We start from the raw sequence: 12,427 nt of genomic DNA, 5'->3' as shown, positions 1-12,427 counted from the left end.
CACACAAACAGCCGCGGGGATTGGGAGACCCCCCATCATTATTTTCTCATATAAATCATTATTTATATTCCTATGAATATAAATGTATAAAAATATACATTTGAATCCCTTCCGCGGACTTGGGGTTCGGGCGGTGGGCGGCGGTGGGGGTTGAAGGGGAGGCGACGGGATTCGAAAGCGCTTCTCCGGCCCCGGAGACCAACGCGCTACCGACTGAGCCACGGCGCCGCCGCCGCCGCCGCGCCTGCGCCGTAGCCGACTTCAACCTCCCCCGCGCAGTTGGTCCCCGCGGCTAAGATGGCGGACGTGGACGCGCTCTTCAACTCCCGCACCTTCTCCTGCTGCGGCTTCCAGGAGTTCAGCGTGAGTTTAACCGCCCGCCCGCGGCCATTACTCTCGCTCCTCCGCTGATAAACCTCTCCCCCACACCCCCTCTCCATTCCCCCCCACCCATCCACACCCTCTCACCCCACCTCTCGGCCTAGGCCCCGCCGGAGTGGCCGAGGCCTCGGGCTGGCGTAGCCGAGGAGGCCGGGCGAAGCGGCCGCAGCCCCGGCCTCCGAACCACCAGGACCCGGGCCCCGGGGCTGAGCTCTCAGGGGGCTTTCGTGTGTGTGTGTGTGTGTTGTTGTTGTCGTCGTCAAACCGTTTCTCCCCCCAAAACCAACGCAAAGCTCCGGGTGTCCCCCCAACGCCGTATAATACAATATATATATATATATGTGTATATATCTCTCTACAATATATAGTAATGTAACACCGGGGGTTCGCGGTGTGTGACGCGTAATATAAAGGCTCGAGGGTGGGCTTTGCCTCCGGTTTCTTTGGTGAAGTTTCCGTGGGGGGAGAAATTCGATATTAAAATAATAATAATAATAATAATGGCGGCGGCGATGATGATGATGATGAGGATGAAGGCGAAGGCGGGCGGGCGTTCTGGTAGGAAGGGATCGTAGGCGTTTCGAGGGCGTTCTTAATCCAAATCCCTCTTGTAATCTCTCAACGATGGTAACCTTTGCCTTTGACGCGCCCGACCCCGACCCTCACCCCAACCCCGACCCCGTCCAGGACCCCGACCCCGACCCTCACCCCGTCTTCCAGACGTCTCACCCAGCGCTCGGCGGAGCGCAGCAGCCGGTCGCCCGCGCGGCGGTCGGTGTTCTCCCCCCCGGCGGGCCGAGCGACCTCCGTCCGTCCGGCTGTCCGGCTGTCCGGCCGATCGACTTAACGGCGCTGCGTTGGCCCGGCACGGCCCTGCACGCTCCCGGGACTCGTCGGGAACGTTGCCCGAGGTTTCGCTCCCGCCCGGCGGGGGGGGGGGGAATCGGGCTCGTCTCGCGGGCGAGGGGCGCGCCCTGCCCGCTCCGCCACGGGACTCCGCGGGCGGCCGGCTACCGGACACCCCCCCCGTGGCTAATGATTCCGCGGCTCTAACCGCACGCGCTGCGAGAGTCTTCCAGGCCAGGAGAAGCGTCGTGCCGGTCGCAATGGCCGGACGGCGCAGGCTTTGACGGGCGAGAAGGAAGAGCGTTTCGTTTCAAAGTTTAATTCTCGGGATTAATCTGCCGCAGCCGGAGTTTACACAGAGTGAGTGCCGTGTGTTACCCGGCAATGCTGCAGAGAAAACAAACAAACCTCGCTTTCTGTGATGTGCTACCGTGGCCCCCACTGAGTACTTGTGTCACAATAGTCGTGGGGCAGATGGCTTTAATGATAAATTATTTTGCCAACAGTGGGGGGAGGCAGAGAGAGGATATACCGAAAGTGGCAGCGTTGTAAAATAACCTGACTCAGTCATATGGTATGAATAGCCTTCTAAGCTCGTGAACGCTCATGCAGTACATTGACTACTGGAGCTTTCTGCCTTGAATGTTAGTTATTTGGTGTCAGCCTGACGTACAGTCAATTCACTTTACAGTGTGGCCTGTAAAGCGCTTTGGAGACGTCTCAACGACATGATAAGGCTCTGGATCAAATGCAACCATCATTATTAACAGCTGTAGTTACTTTTGTCCCTGGGTCAGAAGCCTGTGGAATACTGTGTAGACCGAACTCTGCTGAGGTAATGTAGGACTCCAGAGTTGAGGTGATAGCTTTCTGGTGATAATTTAACCCAAGGTCCTGTCTGCCTGCTCAGGTGAACATTCAGGATCCTGTGACATTGTGAAAAAGAAGGGAGTTTCACCTGGCATTCTGGCTAATGATCTTCCAGATTAATTGGACAGTCATCTCATGGCTGTTTGTGGGAACCTTACTGTGCGTAAAATGGTTGCCTGCAAAAAAGTCACTACACTTGAGAATAGCTATGAAATGTTTTGAGACATTTTGGTGTGATAAGGCGCTATATCAATACACGTTGTGCTCTTTTAAATTGTTGGGTTAGGGTTGCGTCACCTGATGGTGTTATTTCCATAATCCCACAGCTTCTCCCCGGCCACCGGAAGCTGACAGAGCGAGTGAAAAAGCGGCTGTACTATGGGCAAGACATGGACTGTAACATGGACGCACTCTCCTGTCCTGTCACTGGTATGTGGATATGTTCTGTGTTTAACAGGATGAGGTTGCATAAGGTAAACCAAGAGAAAATCTTTCCACTGATTAGTGCGTCAGTAATGACACAACCCCCAGCTCTGGTGCATACCCTCGACCGTCCAGCACCCTTCCGACGTGGAAAGAGCGATATAAATGCAATTTGTTGTTGAATTGCCTCCGTTTGTGCTGCAAATTTCTATGGTTCTCTTGGGGAAATATATCTGTGCAAAGTTTAGGTTAACTGCACACTTGGCTCAGGGACCAGAAACAGTTGCTTCAAAGCAGACGTGACTTGTTGCATGTAGGTGTGGTCCCTCTAAGACACACACACACACACACACAAGCTGCTATGGAGCTCTCCAACCAAATTGTGTACAACAACAGCAAACTGTCTTTATGTAGCACCTTTCATGTTGGGATTGGGATCAGGAGTGGTGGATGAGGATGGGCTATAAACCCAATCTTTTACTTTTTCTCTTCTAGACATCGCGGTTGAGCTGCTTCAGAAATCAGCACCGAGTCCCATCCGAAAGCTCCGGAAGAAATACGCCGCTCATGTGGCCAGGTGAGTTAGACCAGACCAACAAGAGGCAGGAATGTAACAAGGCTCCTCCCAGCGAAAGCCAACTAATCCACTTGTAACCGTCTCTGTGTGAAAAATGTTTTACGGTATATTCTTTGAGACTGCTTTCTGATCTTGGAGAATGCTGATACATTTCTGATCTATCCAGTTTCACACAATCTCTCTGTTTGGTGCTGTATGACAACTGATTATCCCCTCTCCTCAGGGAGGCTTGTATCTCGCCCTGTGCTATGATGCTGGCTCTGGTTTACATTGAACGTCTTCGCCATCGAAATCCCGAGTACCTCCAGCAGATCTCCTCCTCCGACCTCTTTCTCATCTCCATGGTGAGTGAAGTCTTTTTTCTCTTAACAGTATTCAGTGACCCTCAATTAGTCCTGTATCCAGTGGTTAGTGTGCCTGCCTTGCAAGCGAGAGGATCCGGGTTCGATTCCCAGGCAGGGCAAAACCTTAGGCAAGTTTCCTTACTCCACACGTCTCTGTTTACCCAGCAGGAAATAGGAACCCGGTTGTTAGTCGATTGGCTGATCGCTTTCAGTAGATAATCCCTACAAAAAATAATAATAATAATTTGGTCACTCAATCCAAGACTGTTTGTGAGACACTGCTGTGCGCAATTGGCTGCCAGGTTTCACCTACAAAGTACACAGTCCAATCCACTTTACAGTATATATTCTGTGAAGCCTTTTGTGACGCCTTGATGACGAGATAATAATAATGATCCTTACATTTGATATAGCGCCTTATCACGTAGTTGAGACGTCTCAAAGTGCTTCACAGAATATACTATAAAGTGAATTGACTATATTTTGTGGGTGAAATGGTAACCAAATGTGATATCAATATATCAAATGTGAGGATTATTATTATTATTATCTGACACTTTGCTTGTGCTGCAGATGGTGGCCAGTAAATACCTGTACGACGAGGGGGAGGAGGAGGAGGTGTTTAACGACGAATGGGGCGCAGCGGGAAAGCTGGACGTGCACTCGGTGAACACTCTGGAGATGAACTTTCTGAGGGCGATTGTAAGTCACATGAGACGTCTGCCCTGCTTTGTTCTCAGGCTTTACTCCAGTTCTTTTAAGGCTGTTTGTTCCAAAACGGAGTCACTATTTTGCACCAAATTAGATTTGTCAGCAGATTGGAATCTTTCCTTCTGTGACGTAGTGTTAGCACTCTCACTTCACAAACGAGAGATCTGGATTCAATTCCCGGGCAGGGCAAAACATTAGGCAAGTTTCCTTTCTCGACACACACGCCTCTGTTTACCAGTTGTTAGTCGATTGGCAGATCGCTGTCCAGGGGTAATATTCCCTTCCTCCAAAAAATATAGAATACATGATAAATTATAAAGTCAATTCTCTAATATATTCTGTTAAGTGCTTTGGAAAGTCTAAATGAAGAGCCTTTGTTTATTAACTTTAGTTAATTTAATTAAATAATCAAATGTTAATTAAAATTCTGTTCATTAGCTTTTTTTTCCCCTCTTAAACCTTTGCAGGACTGGAGCCTCTATGTCAATACTCAGGAATTCTTTGAGCTTCTGAACAGGATGGAGGGCAGGTGGGTACATGAGTGCTGAATAAGAAGGTCTTATCGGATCTTTGTCAGGATGAGTTCAGTCTGAGCTGACGCTCCAACACAGAACTGAGGAGGCCAGCATTGTTGCTTTACTTTGCATTTACTGTCAATTCCATACCGACCTGTCGACTCCCTCCGCTCAGCGAACTCTGGCCTGCTCCATATCCCCTGCCTGCTCCACCATCGGTGGTTTCTGCCCTTTGCCTTCCCTTTGGAACTCCATCCCACAGTCGCTCCGCCTTGCCCTCCCCCGTCTCCTTCAAGGCCCGTCTCAAGATCCTCTTCGACTGTGCCTTTTGGTCGCTCGCCAGCCCCTGCCCTCCTGATCCCAACCTCCCAGCTCGGGTCCAAATCCCTGACTGTCCAGCGCCTTGTGAAAGGCGCCGTGTAAATGTCATTTGTTATTTTACTTAGAGCAGTGCTGTCCTTTGGAGGAGATCTTAAACTTGAGCGGCGTGTCGACTGCCTGTTCAGGTGGACATTTAAGGTCCTTAATGATTGTTGGGTGCTGTGTGTGAACCCGCTGCCCTTGTGCCTTTTTAACCTTCTATTTCCAACCGTTTCAGGGTGGCCCAGTCTCAGGGGCTGAAGCGAGGCTGGTTCACATACACAGACCTGTGTGTGTTACTGGAACAGGCGCCCTGGCAACAAACCTTTGCACAGCTCTCCCAGCACATTATCCAGGTAGCACACTCGTACTCCTCGTTCGAGAGCCTGTCAAAACAGTTTACAGAACTTTCTACAAAATGTAGTGACTGTGTATTTTGTGGGCGATCATTGTAGCCATTTGTGCGCACAGCAAAGTCCCACGAACAGTCATGGAGTGAGCATCCAGATTTATCTAGGTCAGTAAGTCACCAGGGCAGTGATTGCAGTAAAACTCTTTGAAGAAGTGTTTCAATGTTCTAAGCAGTATAACAACAACTTGCAGCGCTCTTCACGCGGGGTAGGGTCCCGGAGCGCTTGACAGTAGTGGAGTCTGACCCCGAGCCAGGGGGAGAGAGAGGGGCAGGCGACCGTAAGCACGATCAAAAAGGAAGGTCTTTAGGCCACATTTGAAGGGAGTAGGGCAAGGCGGAGGGATTGAGGGAGAGAGTTCCAGAGTTTCAGGGTGTAGTGTAGTGGCTGAAAGCACGGCCACCGATGGAGGGGTCAGGGGACAAACAGGAGGCCGGAGCCAGCCGAGCGGAGACAGCACGTGGTGGAGTGGGAGAGTAAGCAGATTGGAGAGGTAGGGATGTGCGAGGGCGTGAGTGAGAGGATCTTGAAATCCAGTATAAAATAAAATGCTCCTCTACTATCTCTCTATCCCTGTGTGTGTGCCAGGTGGCCTGTATGCTGGGTGTCGTGTACCTGACGAGTGTGGCTGGAGTCATCGCCTGCAGCGCTGTCGTTCGCCAGGCCCTGTGTTCCAGAGACCAAAGCTGTGTCCTCGGCCGCGAGGCTAAGGGATTCCTCCCGAGGGAGGGAGTGATCCTGAACCCGGTGGGATGCTCACAAGCGTCCCCTTCTCTCCCGACGTCTCCGTTCGAAGATCCCGTAGCCGTGGCCGAGATTCCAGACTCCTCTTCCGACCTGCGCTGCTGCGTTTTGGAGAACAGCACCAGGAGGAAGAGCCCGGCCATCGCTGTGACCGCCCTGTGTATCTGGGGGACGGTCCTGACCTCCTTCAGCTACACCACGGACCCTCGCAACCAGCGCACGGAGCCAGGAATCCCACTCGAGTCCATTTCCTGCTCCAGCTGTCGGAAAACACACACAGCCTCTGGGCTGTCAGTGAAGTGCGGAGTGCACAACCAGACGTCCGTCAGTATCGCCTTCCGCCTCACCCCGCCCGGACTGCTCGCCTCGCTGAGTCCCCACGGCTCGCTCTCACTCTCACTCAACGCCGGGTGCACAAAGACCTGGGAGAACAGTGGGGCAGGGCTGCCCTCCATTCACAGCGTGGACAGATTGATGGACATGCTGTGCCAGCCTGGCTCGGTCAGGATGAGGAGGTGCCCCGTGGAAACGGGGTTAAACCAACTCCGGATGTCCATCTTACCCAGTTAGGGGCTCGCGGTCCGGTTCTGGACGGGCTTTTTGCTGGTGAACACGGTCAAGGATAAACGTTTCTGCCGGTGGGATTTGAATAAGGAATTCCATTTCCATCTTGCTGCCAATGGTCACCTTAACTTTACACCCCAGCCAAGCACAAGAGCAGCCATTGGCGGCTTGTGGGTACCACAGCAATCCACAATATCAGCTGTGGGTTACCGTGTGTGTGTGTGTGTGTGTGTTCACACGCATGTGTGCTCGGTAGCCAATTGACCACTGAATTACGGTGAGGTGTATTTTACAAAGTCTGAATGTTTTTCTGGTGGCTAGCTCCCCCCCCCCCCCCCCACTCATTTTCTACACCATCAATTGGACTTTGTGCCCCAATATATTTGTTCTAATAAACAAAAGGTTGGGGGCGGGGGGGGGGGGGGGCAGGTAAGTTGGTTTGAAAAGGGGAATTGGACTTAAAATGTAAGTGAATTCTACATTTCATTATAGCACGGAAGGAGGTCATTCGGCCCATCGTGCCTGTGCTGGCTCTATGAAACAGCTACCAACTAATCGTTCCCCCCGCACCCCCGCACCCCCACTTTTAAACCCGAAGCCCTGCAAATTATTCCTTTTTAAGTACCTAGCCAATTCCCTTTTGAAAGCTACTATCGAATCTGCTTCCACCACCATTTCTGAAATGCTGTGAAAACAACGTTGAGGGGAATTCTGGAATCTTTAGGAATTTGTACAGAGAAGTCAAAACCAAGTTACTAGAATAATTTTTTTTCTCCTTCCGACTGAATCTTTAGTGTCGGCTGTACTTAATCTACAGTTTTAAGATTTAGCTTTTGAGCGGCCAGAAGGCTGAACTTTTTGGGCCGTTCCTTGATTTCTTTCCCGCCCCCCGCCCCGCCCCATCCTGCAATTTTCCCATTGCCCTCTTCTGAAGGCTTTTAACTCTACTTTTTCCTTTAACGAGGGTACGTTCCAAACACGGTAGTCACCCCCTCCCCACATGCACACACGCTTGGGTGTTTTCGTACGTGAGCTTTGACAGTCAGTGTTGGCAAGCTTTGATCACAAGCCTCGCCCTAGTCCCACCCGACGCGCACATTTCCAGCACAGTCGCTGGATGCCAATCAGGAATCCAGCCCGACTCTCTTACGTTGGTTTTTCGCTATTGTTCAAACCACGTTGTTTATTTACAGCTTTCTCCTGGATCCCGAGAGTTTTATGTCTTGTCTCTTTCTGGGTGGCAATGGTGTCGAAAGTGCGGAATAGTTTTATCGCGCTTGGATTAGCTTAACTTTGTTTGAAAGCATAAAGGTGCCCTTAATTGTGTCATCCCTTTGGAACTCCATCTCACAGTCCCTTCGCCTCGCACCCCTCCCTCGCCTCCTTCAAAACCCGTCTCCAGGACCTCTTTGACCGCGCCTTCGGTCACCCTCCTACCCCCAGCCTCCCCGCCCTCCACCCCTTCTGATCCCAACCCCCAGCTCGGGTCCAAATCCCTGACTGCCCAGCGCCTTGGGGAGTCCTCCCGAAGTGAAAGGCGCTGTCGTCGAGATGTAAATGCAGTTTGTTGTTAATTAACTAATGAAAGTGATTACAGGTTATTCTGTAAGGTTCATTGTTGAGTTGGATACATAATCAAAGGCATCTGTATGTGTGTGGGCTCTTAGCCCAACTTGCATTTTAGACCCTAATATTTGAAAGTATGACTGTGGAAGGAACGGGATTTAAGTCTTTCCAGTACAATGATGTGACCAGCACCTGAGACATTCCAACCAGCTTGTGACGATGCTATCTGTCAAATCAGATCTGCTGATCAGCAGAACTACTTGTTACACAATGTGCAGATAAGACTTGGAAGAGACAACGGTCACGTGGGTTGTTATTGCTGAACTCAATTCAGTAAAATCAGTCCATCAACAACTTGTATTTATATATAACATCCTTCACATGGACTAAGGTCTCAGAGCTATATTATATCATATACTATATTGTATCCTGTGAAGCGATTTGAGACGTCTCGACGACTTGATAAGGTGCTGTACCAAAGGCAAGGATTATTGTTATACAGCACTTCACAGTGACAGGGTCGGATATTGAGCAGATATTGAAGGGGAAGGTGATCGTAGGTGCAGTCAGAGAGGTGGGTTTTAAGGCAGGACAGAGGGGGGAGATGGAGGGATGAAGGAGGGACTTTCAGAGGTTTGTGGGGTAGAATCTGAAATCTCGGCCACTGTTGGTGCCAAGGCTAGGAGACACGAGTTAGCTGAGTGGAGGGGCAAACAGGAGTGGGTGAGAGGAGATCAGAGAGATGGGTGGGGGTGGGGTCTGGCTCAGATTGAGGGAGAGATAGATAGTCACTTGGGGAGTAAAATTGTTAATGAATATAGTGGGGAGGTGGGGTTAGCGGAGGTTATAGTATGTGGTCTTTGACGGAACGGGCTTGGTGGGCCGAATGGACTTCTGTTTCTGATGTCTCGCGTTCGGTGTCACCAATAAGTGCGAGAGTTAGTTTTGATCGGCCAGAGATCTGACGCATTTGGAACCATGTTTTAAGGAGCCGTTGGATAACAATTCTGTTCAGTGCTGAAGTTGCAGGAAAACCTCATCACACTGCGCGTAACACGGACCATATTTCTTCTCCAAAGAATCTACCAGGGCACTGGTTACATTATACTACCCATTCCCCGGGCAATGTTATTTTTATTGGCCGTTGTATGTGTTGTCAGTGCCTCCCGGCCATTGGAGGTATCTGGTGGCATCGAGGTCCAGTCCCTATGGAGAGGAGATGTTGCAGGAAGCTTTTTGATGGACAGAGAGACCAAACCAGTGTCACCTATCCAATCTCTGGGAGATTTTGGCTTGGAAAATGAAGCCTCTGCTGCAAATCACAAGGAGGGGGAGGCTTTAAACCTACGGGAGGGGAAAGATATAACCGGTAGTGAAGCCGGTAGTGAAGCCAGGTTATATCTAACTTAAGTGGGCACGTGATTCTCCGCACCCCCTCCTTCGGTCCTTGGCGTTGATGCCATTGCATAAATGCAACCGAAATCTCCAGCGAACCGGTTCCTTCCTCGGTGCGCGCGTGCGTGCGTGTGCGCGTGTGCGCGTGTCGGGGTTATTGCAAAGCACGACAGTAAACCTCACGTAAGTCCTGATCTCGTGTTAAATCGTATAATCTCCTGAACCCGGTTCGAGTTTACGTTCGACGCGAGTTTGATATCGCTCACGTTTTTGCGTCGAGTCACATTAAATGTTAGAAAACGAATTGGTGGGGTCACTTTGCCGGACGTTATGACGCCTCCAAATAAATAATAATAATCTGGTTTGTGGGGGGGAACGCTGCTGTGCGCAATTGGCCGCCGCGTTTCACCCGCCGCCACTACACCTTTAGCGTATAGCCTGCGCTGCGCTTTGAGACGTCTCAATGACGTGATAAGGCCCCGTATGAACTGCAAGGATTATTATTATTATTATTATTATTATTATTATAAACGAAGGGTCCCAACCGAAACGACGTACGTGAGGTTCACTGCAGACGTTGGGGGGTTTTTGCCCGGAGCGGGTGACGGGACACCAGATCCACGTGCGGACACGGAGAATTATTCTGCGTTAACGGAAAAAGGTGACGTTGCACATTCCCGGTTGTTCTCCCGTCTTTTTTTTCCCGGTGGGTTTTAGGGAGCAATCTTTTCGGGGATGTCGGTGTGATTTTTTTTTTTTTGGGGTGGGGGGGGAGGGGGGGTGGGGGGTCGTAAGCACTTTTGAGCCCACGGTTGAGCGCCGAACTCCAGGGACGTCAACTGCAATAAATGCAATGTTAAGGGGCAAAGGCTTTTAATTAAAAAATAAGAGAGAGATTAATTGATATAAGATTCGTAGTGTTTTTTTTTCCGCGGGCTGGGGGTGGGGGGGGGCACGGACGCGCTGTGAGGGGGGGGCACGGACGCGCTGTGGGGGGGCACGGACGCGCTGTGGGGGGGGGCACGGACGCGCTGTGGGGGGCACGGACGCGCTGTGGGGGGTGGGGCACGGACGCGCTGTGGGGGGTGGGGCACGGACGCGCTGTGTGTGGGGGGGCACGGACGCGCTGTGGGGGGTGGGGCACGGACGCGCTGTGGGGGGTGGGGCACGGACGCGCTGTGGGGGGGGGCACGGACGCGCTGTGTGGGGTGGGGCACGGACGCGCTGTGGGGGGGGGGCACGGACGCGCTGTGGGGGGTGGGGCACGGACGCGCTGTGGGGGGGGCACGGACGCGCTGTGTGTGGGGGGCACGGACGCGCTGTGGGGGGGCACGGACGCGCTGTGGGGGGGGCACGGACGCGCTGTGGGGGTGGGGCACGGACGCGCTGTGGGGGGGGGGCACGGACGCGCTGTGGGGGGGGTGGGGCACGGACGCGCTGTGGGGGGGGGCATGGACGCGCTGTGGGGGGGCACGGACGCGCTGTGGGGGGGGGGCACGGACGCGCTGTGTGGGGGTGGGGCACGGACGCGCTGTGTGGGGGTGGGGCACGGACGCGCTGTGGGGGGGGCACGGACGCGCTGTGGGGGGGTGGGGCACGGACGCGCTGTGTGGGGGGGGCACGGACGCGCTGTGGGGGGTGGGGCACGGACGCGCTGTGGGGGGGGTGGGGCACGGACGCGCTGTGGGGGGGGTGGGGCACGGACGCGCTGTGGGGGGGGGGGGCACGGACGCGCTGTGGGGGGGTGGGGCACGGACGCGCTGTGGGGGGGGGGGCACGGACGCGCTGGGGGGGGGGGTGGGGGGGTGTTGGGGGTGGGCGGCGCGCGCTTGAGGCTGAGGGAGCGCGCACGTCGGTGGGTGGGTGTGGTGGGGGCGGGAGCGCGCACGTCGGTGGGTGTGGTGGAGGCGGGAGCGCGCACGTCGGTCGGTGGGTGTGGGGTGGTGGGGCGGGAGCGCGCACGTCGCACGTCGCGGGGGGGGGCGCGCTCGGGAGGCACGCAGTTGCGCGGTTGCCAGGGCGGGAGGGGGAGGGGGAGAGGGAGAGGGGGCGGTTGTGAGGGCTATTTTTCACACACACACAGACACACAGCGGATGAGGGGAGAGAGGGAGAGAGAGAGAGAGAGAGAGAAGGGATTAACAGAGGAGAGAGAGAGAGAGAGGCCCCTCTCCCCCCCCATCCCCACCCACCACCCCCACCCACCGCGCCCAAACACAGGGCCCCTCCCGGTAAGTGAGGCGTCCACACTGCACCTCAGCCTCTCACACCCTCTCTGTCTGTCTCTTCCTCTCTCTGTCTCTCTGTCTCTGTCTGTCTCTGTCTCTCTCTCTCTGTCTCTCTCTCTCTGTCTCTCTGTCTGTCTCTCTCTCTGTCTGTCTGTCTCTCTGTGTCTCTCTCTCTCTGTCTGTCTGTCTCTCTGTCTCTGTCTCTCTCTGTCTCTCTCTCTCTGTCTGTCTCTCTGTCTCTGTCTCTCTCTGTCTCTCTCTCTCTGTCTGTCTCTCTCTGTCTCTCTGTCTGTCTGTCTGTCTCTCTGTCTCTGTCTCTCTCTGTCTCTCTCTCTCTGTCTGTCTCTCTGTCTCTGTCTCTCTCTGTCTCTCTCTCTCTGTCTGTCTCTCTCTGTCTCTCTGTCTGTCTGTCTCTCTCTCTGTCTCTGTCTCTCTCTGTCTCTCTCTCTCTGTCTGTCTCTCTCTGTCTCTCTGTCTGTCTCTCTCTCTCTCTGT

General features: G+C 53.4%; 1 protein-coding gene across 1 annotated transcript; it reads left to right on the top strand.

Moving 5' to 3' along the window:
* Positions 1-281: 281 nt before the first annotated feature.
* On the top strand, positions 282-7,075 carry cnppd1 (cyclin Pas1/PHO80 domain containing 1). Its single transcript, XM_007911358.2, has 8 exons — positions 282-363; positions 2,424-2,526; positions 3,016-3,097; positions 3,321-3,441; positions 4,015-4,143; positions 4,620-4,681; positions 5,266-5,383; positions 6,026-7,075. Exons 1-8 carry the CDS (start codon positions 298-300, stop codon positions 6,749-6,751), a joined length of 1,407 nt encoding a protein of 468 aa, XP_007909549.2. The 5' UTR covers positions 282-297; the 3' UTR covers positions 6,752-7,075.
* Positions 7,076-12,427: the final 5,352 nt, after the last annotated feature.

Source organism: Callorhinchus milii, unplaced genomic scaffold (assembly GCF_018977255.1).
Source record: "Callorhinchus milii isolate IMCB2004 unplaced genomic scaffold, IMCB_Cmil_1.0 Scaffold6, whole genome shotgun sequence".
Classification (NCBI taxonomy): Eukaryota; Metazoa; Chordata; class Chondrichthyes; order Chimaeriformes; family Callorhinchidae; genus Callorhinchus; species Callorhinchus milii.
This window is presented reverse-complemented; position numbering and strand designations above follow the sequence as displayed.